Source organism: Trachemys scripta, chromosome 24 (assembly GCF_013100865.1).
Source record: "Trachemys scripta elegans isolate TJP31775 chromosome 24, CAS_Tse_1.0, whole genome shotgun sequence".
In the NCBI taxonomy this organism is placed as follows: domain Eukaryota; kingdom Metazoa; phylum Chordata; order Testudines; family Emydidae; genus Trachemys; species Trachemys scripta.
The window spans coordinates 5,203,644-5,216,647 of NC_048321.1; the positions used below are offsets into that span (position 1 = coordinate 5,203,644).

The window sequence follows — 13,004 nt, forward strand, 5'->3', positions numbered from 1 at the left end:
GGGGGGGCGGAGAAGAGGAGTGCTCTTGCAAATGGGGCTGGGGGAGCCCTAGGCCCAACCAGGAGCCCCAGTAACCTGTGCTGACTTCCTTGATTCCCTGCCACAGCTGGAGGGGAGGGAAGGCGTCTCACTGGGCTGAATATTTGGCTGGCGTCACCATATTTGGTACAGGTAACCGCTTCCAGATGCAGTGGTGGTATCGGGACCAGTTCCCTGATTTCACTAACGCATGACAGACCACGGGGGCAGCATGCTCAACCCCCTCCCCCAACAGTGACCATGACATACCCTGGTGTGCAGTGAGGCTTTATGCCTGGCCCCCAGTAACCCCTGGAGCATGAGGACCGATGGCCCACGTCATTCTGATTCCTGCTAGTATCAGTGTAGGTGCCATTCTGGCTCCCATCCCCTGACTGATCCCTGCCAATGTTTGCTGCAGTGAAATCCTGCAGCAGTGAGTTCCGTGGGTCATTCTTGCAGCTTTCCATGGGTGGCCTGTACAATGCATCTAGCGCCCCTGGGTGTTTGGGCACAGGGTAAATGGGAGCCCAGTGGGCCTTCTCTCTAGTGAATTGGGTTTCCATTGAAGCAGGCACAATCAGGCCCTCGGATCCCCCCCACTTTGGTGGCAATTGTTGTGCAGACAGGGCCGGAGCTGCCCTGGGGGCGAGTTCTGGAGCCTAGGGCAGCTGCGGCCCTTGCTTGGTTGAGGCCCATCACTAGCAGCACCTATGGGGATCTGTGTCATTCGCCGGCTCACAGAACCCCTCTTCCTCCTCCAGGTTGGCCTTGCCATCTGCTATGACCTGCGTTTCCCAGAAATCTCTCTGGCGCTAACCCAGGAGGGGGCAGAGATTCTCACCTACCCATCAGCCTTCACGGTGACCACAGGCTCCGCCCACTGGGAGGTGAGTCCAGCCCTGACGGGCAATGCAGAGCCTGTGTATATGAGACAACCGCGCACTCTAGTGGGCGTGCAGACATGTGTGCACGTAGCCCTTAGAACAGCTCCTGACCATTAGAAGAAGTGTCAGGCAACACGTCCAGCTGAGACCTGCTGGGGAGACGATATGGGGGAAGCCTGGGCAGAGCCTCCTGCCAATAGCCCAGAACTAGCCCGGGGGGTTGGCTGGTTGGAGCTTGGCGGGGAGCGTCTGTGGTGAGCACCCCTGCCCCTCTGTCCGCCCCGCTCAGGTGCTGCTGCGAGCCCGCGCCATCGAGACCCAGTGCTACGTGGTGGCAGCAGCTCAGACCGGAAAGAACCATGAGCGCCGCACCTCCTACGGCCACGCCATGGTGGTGGACCCCTGGGGCAGCGTGATCGCCCAGTGCCAGGAGGGGCCGGGCCTGTGCTACGCTGAGATCGACCTGGGCTACCTGCGCCGCATCCGCCGGGAGATGCCGGTCTGCACCCACCGGCGGGCCGATCTGTACGGCAGGGTCACGGTGCTGAAGAAACCCCCGCCTCCCTGAGGGGCTCCCCCCACCCTGGAAAATCCACCACTGCCAGCCAAGCCCTGCAACGCTCCGTGATCAGGGAGCAGAGACCCCTCCCGATATCCCCTCCCCTCCCCACCCCGCACAGACCCAGTGATCAGTCACTGATTCATTTAGCAAGAGGATGACTGGCTGAGCTGGCCCGAGGGCTCTCCCAGTGTGTGCTGGGCAGAGGCGCCCTCTAGGGGACAGCATGGAACTGCAGCACACTTCCTGCTCCAGGCCCTAGCGAAAACAGAGCATTTCCCAGGGGTGAAGGGAGCAGCTCCCACTGAGCCTCCGGCTTCTCCAGGCAGCCGTGACCGTTGACCCCCAGGCAGCCACCCTGCGGAAGGCGCATTCGCAGGGGGCTCCCACGGCTGAGCAGGTAGAGGGAGGAAGCGGAAGTGAGGCAGCTGCTGGCCACCCCCCGGCTCTACGGAGAGGTTCCCGGGGCTGAGCTGAAGTCACAGCTCAGCAAACGCTCGCGTGTACCAGCTCCTGAGGGGTCCTGCCTGCTGCCCTTAGCACTACTTCCCACCCCCCTGATGCCCCCCCTCCCCCCCGGGCAGTTCCCCCGTCATTCATAACTAGTTAGGAAGTTTTAAGAGTGCAAAGTCACTGCTACTTCTGAGCATATAGGGTGGGCCTGAGTCTCCCTTGGGCCTCAGCAAGGGATGGATTGGCCTGGGCTACTTCACCTTTAGGGTTCCTGGGGTCCTGGAGCAGGGAACTGCACCCTGGTTACAGCCCCTCTAACGCTGCTGAGAGACCTTGGACAGGTCCCTTCCTCAGTTTCCCCATTGTCCTATGACACTCACGTGCTCCACGATCCTTAGGTGAAAAGCTCCATGTTAGCAGGAGAGCCAGGCAGCTGGTGAAAGGACAAATGACACTTAGTAATTGAAGTAATGGGCAGCCTAGAGGGCTAAATGCTGGCCACAACCCTGGCATAAAGCAGAACTGGATAATCTTTGTGCTATACCTCTCCCCCAGGCTCAGGGCCCCCTGCCTGCCAGCCATTATCTCCCCTCCCCATCCCAGTGCCTTGTGGTAGCTCTGCCTTGCATCTAAGCTACTGTCCCTCGGGTGTGTCACTTTCTCCTCCAAGCCCACTGGCCCTATGGAGAGCAAGGCCCAAAGACCAACAGTGTAGCAGGAAACATGTTCCCTGCCCCAGTAAAGGGACTGTCTCTCAAGTGGTTAGAGCTGGAATCCTGGCTTATATTCCCAGCTTGTAATGACTTCCCTGGCCTCTTTTATGTTACCTCCAGGGAGCCTGTCTGTTCAGGCAGGTGCATCCAGCGTGAGACCTTTGGGACAGTACTTTTGTGGTGGCCCTCGAGTTTGCCTCTAGAAACCAGGGCCAAGGCTGGATTTCCTCCCAGGAAGAGCATGAGGGTTCAGTTAAGTCATAATAGAGAATTGTGAGTTGTATGGGGGGGGAGGGGGAGAAAGAGGGTCCAGCCCTAACCGAGCTAGGTCTAGTGGCTGAGCCAGTGCAATTAATCAAGGCCCCACTTACATCATCTACAGGCTGATTTAAATCCAGGGGGGCAGTTCATGCCTGGTGGACCTAGTGGTTCAGGCTGGCTGCAGACTCAGGTAGACATTGCTAGATGGTTCTGGCGCTGAATTCAGCAGTGAAGAGGGGCATTCTCTAGCCATGCAACCCACAGGGCCCCTGCTACTCTCGGCTCCTTTTCCCCAGCACAGCATCTTTAATTGAAGTGCAGCTATGACAATAATGAGGATTGCACCTTTACCAAACCGAAGAGGGGGAACAGCAGCCCCCCAGCGAGGGCAGCCAAGCACACCAAGGGGCCCAGCAGCTTAACGTATCTCTGGGGCTTCGCTGAGCTAGGCCAGTTGGGATCTTAAAAAGATAAACGTTACCCTGCCCAGGCAGATGTGCTTCTGCGGGGCTCAAGGTTACCCCGGAAGGAAATGGAAAACCAGAGGCCAGATGAGACACTTCAAAACAAAACACCCCAAACAGCTGGAAGGGAACGTACACGACCCAGCAGCAGCAGGTCCGTCTGACCCAGCAGCCGAGCAGTAAGGAAGCAGACGAGATGCAGTAGATGTTTATTTCAAGAAAACTGAAAGCTACACGGGGATTATGACTGTTATATTGGAAGTTTAAAAAATACAGAAGAGTCACAGAAATTACACAGTTTGTGCCAGAATTGTCCTTAAAGAGGGAGGTGTGTGTGGGGAGGGGAGGGGGTCTACACGCTCTCAACTGAGACAACCTGTGGATAGAAAATGCATCAACACACACACACCAAACAATCCCATTGAGGCATGAGGGTTGCAGCCCGCAGGGCTATCACATGCCCTCTTCCGTGGATGGGGACTTGGTAAGCACAACGCCCTTTCTTGTCCCTCTGCCCATGGCTGGGTAGGGCAGCAACAATTCATAACAAACATTCCTCCACCCCGTGTGCACTGATCTGGCTTCCAACAGTCTTTCAAGGCACAGATCCTCAAGAGTACTGAGGTGTGTATCTCCCCTTGGGAGTTGGGCACCTACATACCTTTGAGCATCTGGGCCGATAGGGAAAACACCCTGCAGCTCAGCAGAGATGTGGGAGGGTGGGAAGAAGAAAATCAAATCCAGAAAAATAACTGTCAGACCCATTTGTTCTCCTTAAACTCAGTGTGGAATTGTGTGGAGCTGCTTTAGATTTGAGGCTCCTAAATCCTTGAGTGTCTACTTGAGTTACCAGGAAAAGAACTGGGGAGGAAGAGAATTTTCCAATTAAAATGCACTCGATGCCCCTGGAAGATCAGTACTCAGTGTGACCATTTCAATGACAAACCCACTCAGCCTCCAGGTGCCAGGTCTGGCCCCAGGCTCAATGGAGCCTGGACATCATGTTACAAAGTGGACATGTAACTGGCTATGTCTGTCCTGGCACCAAGTTCTGGGCTCGAGAGGAGGGAACAAGCCCAGAGGCCTGTTACCAAAAGGTAACAAAAGTCATCCCAAAATGTAAAATATGCAACTAAGCCAGCCACCGGCCCCAGCCCACTCAGTGGCCTCCGGTGTCCTGCGTGCAGGGGGGAGGCACTCGGACCACAGCCTCTAGCGTGTTCTTGCTTTATCCAGCTCAATCCCCATGCTGGGCGAGGGTTCTCTCAGCTGTGGGGATCATAAGGGAGGGGCAGGCCGAGGGCCAGTTCTGAGACTGTTTGTATTACAGCAGCCCCGAGGTGCCAGGCGCTTTGCAAACAAACAGCTTGCTGGCCCCACACTGTAACTAGACAGGCCAGCACCTCCTACTCGCGCCTGTTGGGAGCAGCTCCTTCCTCGTGGGATGTCCAGTGCAGCAACAGACAGACGACCCAGCGCCAAGGAGCTGACCAGGAGCAAACCAGCAATACCTCCCTGAGTGGATTTTTCCCCACCTCTAGGTTCCCATCTGGAGCCGTAGAGCTGGGCAGGGGGAACAAATTCATCTCACAAACCGTCCATTATGGGGTAGGATCAAACAGGAGCCACCTTCTTCCCAGTTGGGAACAGGCCCCGTGCCAAAGCATTACCCTGCAGCCTGCGGAACTGCATCCCTCCCCGCTGCCCAGCCCAGCTCACCCCTGCGTCCCGCAGCCAACCCCACCGCACCGCCACTGAGCCTGACCTGGTAGTAGCAAGAGGGAGACATTGGAGCATCGTCTGTGACATGGGCCAGTGTTGGGCATTCCCCAGCCCAGACCCTGCTGCTGCGACACTGCCCCGGAACATCCCAAAAGCCCAGCCCTGCCCACCTGCGCCCCCACCCTGCAGGCAAAGGGAGTGGGGATGCACATCTCCCTGTGCAGAACTCTCCTGTTGGGCCTGCAAGCATCTCTCAGCTCCGGGGGGAGAGCGGCTGTGGCTGGACCAGCTCTATGCATCAGACAGCAGCAGGGCAGGGCGCCCCTTGCTCAGGTTTCCTCTCTGGGATCAGAGGCCTGGCAGGGATTGTTGGGAAGGGGATAACAAAGGCCTAGGAGAAAGGAACACTGACTCCACAGCTCAGCACGAGCTCCATTGATGCAGCTGTCACTCCTGAAACAAGCCCGCCCGGCCTCGAGCAGATGATGCCCCAGGGCCACGCCAGCAGTCACCTTAGCTCAGCCTCCCTCCTGGCATCCCACACTGGAAAGACACCCAAACTGGCTAAGGGCACACCCGGCAAGATCGCCAGCTGAGTGCTAAGTGGACTGGTGGAAACGGGCTCCCATCAAGGGAAGGCTAATGCCACAGGCCCCCAACCCCCACAGCTGTTCATTCCACACGCACACAGCTCCCGCTGCGCTCGCTCATTTTTATTAAAGTGAATAATCAAGAGCCCCACCTCGCCAGCCCATCTCCGCCCTGCGTCCCCCACACGCACGGGGCCCCGGCCCCACAAGACAGTTTTGCCTTTTTTTAAAAAGAAGACCGTATAAAAGAAAAACCAGCACAAGAGAACCCGGGGCAGAGGGGGGACAGGACAGAACGCGTGAGCACCCAGCGTTCCTGCCGGCAGCTCTCCCTTCCTACCGCTGGGCGGTTCGGCGTCCTCCGGCCAGGCTCCCGGAGCAGAGGGGGAGTTGCTCTCTGGGTTGCCCCAGGTATCATGGGCTCTTGGCCGGGCTGGGGCCACCAGAGAGCTGGCTAACTCCTGCCGCTCAGGCAGGTCCTACAGTTACACCGCACTTGGCAGGAGTTTGCTGGGGGTCGGTGGGTTTTTAAATGATTTTTCCTTTTTAAAAAAACGAAACGAAACGATTGGCTCCCAAAGAGCGGCCAAGGCCAAGCCCGGGGGAGGGTCAAGGGGCCGTGTGCAGCATTAAGTTCCGCAGGAGTTTCTGGCGCCCAACCTCATAATCCTCCTCGTCCACGTTGACCAGCAGCTTGATGGCCTCATGGCCCACGGCTTGCTTGAGCGAGTCCGTGATGAAGACGCCCTTGAGGGCCTCCAGCAACGAGCCGTTTATGTAGTCGCGCCAGAAGGCGTCGAGGTAGGTGAGCTCGGAGAATTTTATGTCACAGATGATAGAGCCCAAGTCCCGGGATTTTAGGATGGTGTTGGCCTGGTTGAAGCGCTCAAATTGCCGCTCCAGGGGATCCTGCTTGTTGGAGAAGACGTTGCCCTGGAGCGCTGTCTCGTGCTGGCAGTACTCGGCTCGGACTCGCAGGCGGATGTCTGGGGGCGGAAGGCAGGGGAGGACAGTTAGCAAGTTCACTGCAACCCCCCTCTGCCTGAGGATCCCAGCGCTCCGTGCCCCGGGGAAGGGGTAGCTGCCCTGTCCAGATGGCACAGAGGGGAGGGATGTAACCCAGGCCAGGGCCAGCAGTCGAGCTCAAACTGGAACCCAAGAGTGGCCACTAGCCCCCACCTCACTGCTCCTTCCCCACTTCACCATGTGTGTCATCAAGCATCGGCTGTGGAGAGGTGGCTCTGGTGGTGGGTGGGGAGGCGGGACCATAGGTCCTGGCTATCGGACCCAGTCTTGCCTCTCTCGTGTGCTGTGTGCCTAGATGTCCTGGCAACCAGCACCAAACCCAAGAGCCAATGAACAGTCACAAATATCAATGACAGCTGGTCTGTTTCCAGCTGACAGGGCAGTGCATTGTGCCCAGCCCTACACTCATTGCCAGCAGCATCCCCACTGAGCAGGAGCTGCTGGACAAGCCCTTCTCCACAGACACCTAACTGGGTGCTGAGCTCTTCCGAAAACCCAGTCCAGAGTGCTCGATTCCCAGCTCAGTATCGCCACCCAGCGCGCTGCAGAGACGCCAGCCTGTCTCCTCCAACACCCAACCCCCTTCTGCCCATTTGGATCAGCTGCGCAATCCAAACCTGTGCCCCGTCACTGGCATCCGGACACTGCGCTCTCACCAGACAGACCAGGTCAGCGGGACTGCCAGCTCGGAGCTCAGGGCGCTAAGTCGAGCGCCAGGAGCTTTCCCTCCACGGCAGGCACCATGGCCAGTTTTTTCTTGGGAATTAAAACATGGGCCCAACTCAGAGTGGCTGCTACCCTCCACTCCCAACTCCTGTTCGACATGGGGAAGGCTGCTGGGAGGAAGTAAGGGGTCTGGGCCAGCTGTAACAGCTCTCAGAGACAGGCAGGCTCCAGGCTCGGGCGAGACAGGCACATGGCTGGGAATAAGCTGCCTCGGGCTGGCTAATAGAGCCATGTGGCTGGTGAAGGGGGGTGGCAGCGGGAGGAGTGATGGGGTCTCTGCCCGCTCCATGTGCTGCAGAAACACAGTCACCCCTTGCTAGAGGCCGGGACTCTGGGCTGCTCTTGGCTTTGCAGGTAGCAGTGGTGGCTCAAACAGGTTTATCTGTGGGTGGCTAAGAGGCCAAGGTCTTTCCCTGCAGACACACACTCCTCACCCATCAATCCCTCCAGGCGGGACTATCCCAACAAGCTCCCATCTAGAGGCACCCGCTGGCAGGAGCGCATTCTCCTGTGCCAGTCCCAGGCAGCGTGGGACCCACCTGGCCTAGGGACCACCTGTCCTCCAGGCAGTGCTAATGGCTGCGAACAGCAGAGGTCATTCTGCTGACAGTCCCTAGATGGTGATCATGTTTGAAGAGTGGAGGCAGCAGAGGGTCCCCAGCTAGGGAACCAGCTCCTTTTGGCAGCCTGCCCACCAGTGCCTTCAGAGCCCAGGCTGGGCTCACTGCTGGGAGGTGGGTTTGGATGGTACAGGTGGGGGTGCTATTGGTGCTGTCTCATGAGGGCCATTTAAAATCACATGCCCAGATGCCACAGCACTAGGGAACTGGAAGTCATGACCAATCAATCAATCAATCTCACTCATCACAGAAGCTAGCTCTCTGCACAGGCAATAGAGGACAAGGCCGTTCAGGGTCATCCGGAGGGGATCAAAGCAGCTGACTGGTTTTTGCACCTCACTTTCAATGGGAAGGTTTGGAATTAAGTCCTGCTGTCACAATCGAAGGCAAGCCTTTCCAAGCCCCTCGTGAAGAGCTGAAGCGACAGACCTCACAGCCAGGAGCCCCTCCCAACTCACTGATTTCCAAGGAGACTGTCATCCCCACGACGAAGCAGAGTAAAGAAGTGGGTCTACTAATGCCAAGTCTTCCAAACCTGACCATGCTGTAAGTACCCAACTCCCAGGACACAACGTTGAGCATCTCAATGAAGACCTCCACTGCCTCTCAACCCCTTGGAGAGATTCCTCATTGAGACCAAGACTAAAAACCCTTTTGAGGGGCCGGGGTTATACAAACGTTGATTTCTTGCACAGGCAGAGATTCACCATCTCTATTATTTGTATTCCAGTGGTTTCTACAGCCTCCAAGCCAGACCAGGACCCCATTGTGGGTAGGCTGGGTAAAAGGGATATAACAAGCAGAATGAAGAGTGACAGTTGGCGAATGTCATGTTAGTCCCCAATGTATTATTTGTTTAAAATAAATAATCTAGCCCCTTTGACAGCTAGAGACTCCTAGAAACAGGGCTGGAGGGGACCTCCCAAGGGTATTTGGGCCCTCCCTGCACAATGGGGCAGAGTCAAGTAAAGGAGACCAGCCCTATCAGGTGTTTGTCTAACCTGATTTTAAAAGCCTCCAAGGATGGAAGGTTTAAAAACCTCCACAACAACCTCAAGCGGCTGATCAGCGTCACTGCTCCTCCTAGGATGTCCAATACCCTTAAGGTGCCTGTGACCTCAAGGGTTTAAATTGTGAGCATCTGCACGACGGATTCTTTCCGGTCTAGGAATTCCATTGAAAGATTTAGTTTTACTAAATTAATTCTTTGGACTTTCTCTTTCTCCTCCTAACCTGGCGTGCGCAGGAGGCAACAGTCTGGAGGTTTCATTCCTGCCTGTCCTCCCCGCCAAACTAGGCTGATGATCCGGCTGCGCCCACAAAAATGGGCTTGGGTTGTTTAAATCAGACTGTTGAGATTTTTCTTAAATTTCTTCTAATGCAGCCTTTGGAAGATGGGGGCCAAACTATCAAGCTCAGGTACAAGATCAGCCAGCCCCACCCTTCACACAAGGAGGGGAATAAAATTTAACTCACTAGTCCAAGAAAACCCCACCCCCAAGCTACTCCCCTCTGCCCCATCAACAAAATCACAATACAAAGGTTTTGACCAGTTCCAGGTTGGGCTAGATCCCAATAGGTGGCTAACCTCGTAACAGGCTGAGCCAGAACTCCGGATCTGAAGCAAAGCACAATTTTGTCAGGCTGTTCTAACGCATTTCTGCATCTTTTGGATGCTGGTGGATGAAAATACAGAAATCAAAATGCTCCAAAAATGTTTAAAGACCTCAGCACGGTGTTCAATTCTGCCCCTCCCTCCCCCCGCCCCTCAAGGAACTTGGTATTCATTTAGATTATCTGCAAAGTAAAAATAATAGAACTCGGTTTCCAATCTGCCCCACCACTGAGCCTTTGGGTAAAGTGGGGATGCAGAGCTTTTTGCCAGCCGTGCGAGATGACTATATGAACTAACACCTGTCCCTGGAAGGAGGAAGGATGAGCTTCTCCCAGCACCCCAGTGGTAACCCACAAACCCACCACAGCAACAGACAGGCCTACGAGCATAAGGATGGCCACAGTGGGTTCCACCTAGCCCAGGGTCTTGTCTCGGCCAGTGGCCAGTGTCAGATGCTTCTGACAGTTGGAGGTTTAGGGACACCTGGATACGGGGTTGTGTCCCTGACCATCTTGGGTAATAGCCGTTGATGGACCTTCCCTCCAGGAACTTAGGCTCTTCACAAGTTCTTACCACAAGTCTGTTTCTCTTTAGGATCCGGCGTCATTGACTTCCTCCTCTTATGCTGGCTATTGAGGAGGGCTCTCCCACGGCCAGGCCTCTTGGTACAGACCGGAGGTCCAGCGGAGGAGCGGCAGACCACAGGGTGATGGGGAGGCACTAATGCAGAGAAAGAGAGCCGGGGTTAGAAAGGCAAAGGTAGACAGAGCCCAGGATCACATCGCTTCTCCAAGGGGGAGCAATATCACACGAAGTAAAGACAGATGAAGCCTCTCAGCTCCCATATATTCCTTCCCCAGCCACTTGCTGTGGGAAGTTTTGTAGGTCTCCAGTGATGGGGATTGCAGCCTCTCCTTTGGGAAGCTGTTCAACATCCCATCAGTCTGGAAGCTGTTCAGTTAGCCCTGACCCCTGCAGCACCCTAGAGAATTCCTCACTCTCCTTGCTGTGCACAGCCTCTAAAGATCAGCGGATGTATGCCCCGGCCTAACCCGGTGCTTTCACTCAATCTCCTCCTTGTCGCCCCCACCCAGCCAAACCCTCCACCCTTCCCAGATGATTTTGCTGCTCTTCTCTTAATGCTCCCCAGTCTCTCTCCGTCTTTCTGGAAACATGGCGCCAATACCTAAAGACGGTATCTCAGGTACAGCCACACCTGCGCCAGAGAGACGAATGGTCACTTTCTTGCTTAGTAAAAAGCAACAAAGTCCTGTGGCACCTTATAGACTGACGCAGTGGGTATTCACCCACAAAAGCTTATGCTCCAATACATGTTAGTCTATAAGGTGCCACAGGACTCGGTCGCTTTTTACAGATCCAGACTAACACGGCTACCCCTCGGTTTCTTGCTTAGTGATACCTGTGCTCATGATGTCTAAAGTCATCTTTTTTGGTCAAATATTACAACGCAAACACCAGTCTAATTTACTGTCCACAACTTAAATGCAGCTGCCTCTTGGGTGGGGCATAGTAGCTGTTTAATAACTCACAACATTGCCCACCAGAGCATTCTTCACCTCTGATCCCACGTTACCCCCAATTCAAACTGCAGGAGGAATTTAAGGAAGCAGAACATATGGCATTTGGCCAGATTAACACTCCAACTCTTACCAACGGTGCTAGAACATATTTAATGGCCACATATGGTCAGGACCGCAGTTTGGCATCTCATGCAAAAGAAACTTTTCCAGCAGCACAATGCTTCTCACAGCACGTTGGGGCTCACGACCCACTGAGGGAAAAGCACCCCGTACTGAACATTTAACATCACTGTCCCAAGCCTGCAGAGTCTGCAAGCTCCGACAAGATCACAGCACAGGCTGGGATGGCTGCAGATGCAAGTGCAACGGGACAAGGAAAATAATTCTGGCTAATCAAGGGCAGTAGCACGTACCACAACCCACCTGCTGCTCTGGAACAAAATGACCCAGAATTTCAGAGACAGCCCTGGGTGTGTGAGGCTAAGACTTTGCTCAATGAATTCAATGCATGGTGGTTATTGCAGTTAACCCCCCATTGAGGTGTTTGGGCTCAGTGGGCTCGGAGACCGTTACATTTCAGCCTCAGAGCTTAAAGTGCTAAGTGCGGTGCTACAAATTTTAAGCAACGTTTGATCATTTTGATCTAAGCCTCCAGAATAGAATGATGCTCCTTAAACTCAGTTCATCACCAAGCCACCTTTTAATCTGTGTCAGTATCATCTCTGCACCCAACGAATGAGCACCTTTAGCTGCGTGGCCAGGGAACCAGCTTTGAAGTGTCACAAACCCTGGTGGCTCCAGTACAGCAGCAAGCGCATTTTGGAAGCAGTCTATCTACAAGGAGTTGCTTTATTGTTCCTACGCAGGGTTAAAGCATATTTTGGCCTAAGATCTATAGTCAGTGGAATATAAACCTCTTGAACCCAAGGAGTGCTTGTGTGTGATCTTGTCGAAAGTGGCCACGTAAAAACACGGCTACCTCATTCCCTGCGTGGGTCAGAGTTACATTGCTAATTTGAGCAACGGTATGAACATACAATAGTAAGGATGGTCTTGCCCTTAATGCTCATTTAATCAAAACCCAAAGAAGAAGAATTCATACTCTGGCTCATCCTTTGGGAGTCTGATTGCTGAGCAAAGCCAAATGCAGAATCATAATTGCTGGACAAGGTCAGAAGAAGCAGCAGCTTGATTTGCAGATGCCCCGTGGAGTTTGCAGTACCAGCCGTTAGAAGTTTTTCCCCCCCTCCCTAACTTGTTAACAGAGCACATTTGGTCTGGGATCACAGAGGAGTGACATGGAGACACTAGGTCCTTTTCGGAGGGTAACAATAAGTTTTGATTTAGAAATAGAGATTCGGTCATAATATTTTTCCACCATAAACTGTGCCGGGATATGCAGGGCTATGTCTGAGCCGAAGTCTTTTACAGTGTAATGGATGCCTCCAACAGCTCAAGAACAACAGCCCACTGAAGAAAACACTCCCTTTGCCCTGGAAAGAAGGGCTTTATAACTTCACTTTAAAAGTCAGTGAACCTTTTTCGGTGAGCGTGTTCTGCAAGCTGAAAAGTTAATTCTCACCCTGAACAACGCTTGAAATCACAGCTGTGAGCTGGACGTGTAACAAGTGAGCCAGAAATTACTGGCTTGAACTTTTCCAGGAAACGAGTGAGTATTTGGGACAACCCGGGACCACAGTTTGGGAGCCCAAAACTCCAGCGTGCTGCAAGCACTGCTGCTAAAGAGTACTTCCTTTTTCTAGAGCCTTCCTCACAAGGTCTCAGTTGGCTTTACAAACGTTTATAAAT

The 13,004-nt window shown here is 54.3% G+C and overlaps 2 protein-coding genes across 5 annotated transcripts in view; one reads left to right on the plus strand and one right to left on the minus strand.

Moving 5' to 3' along the window:
- The window catches only part of NIT1 (nitrilase 1), a 9,761-nt gene extending 6,113 nt beyond the window's left edge, over positions 1–3,648 (plus strand). For both annotated transcript variants that reach the window (XM_034756884.1, XM_034756885.1), the window contains exons 6-7: positions 783–908; positions 1,195–3,648. In XM_034756884.1, the coding sequence (XP_034612775.1) occupies positions 783–908; positions 1,195–1,473 (405 nt within the window). In that variant the 3' untranslated portion in view covers positions 1,474–3,648. The remainder of the gene's footprint in view (positions 1–782; positions 909–1,194) is intronic.
- Positions 3,553–13,004, minus strand: part of DEDD (death effector domain containing) — a 39,936-nt gene continuing 30,484 nt past the window's right edge. Inside the window, exons 4-6 of one of the 3 annotated variants that reach the window (XM_034756888.1) lie at positions 10,228–10,374; positions 9,628–9,715; positions 6,404–6,653 (exon numbers count right to left, since the gene is read on the minus strand). In XM_034756888.1, the coding sequence (XP_034612779.1) occupies positions 6,554–6,653; positions 9,628–9,715; positions 10,228–10,374 (335 nt within the window). In that variant the 3' untranslated portion in view covers positions 6,404–6,553. The other 2 variants (XM_034756887.1, XM_034756886.1) reach the window with 2 other exon arrangements.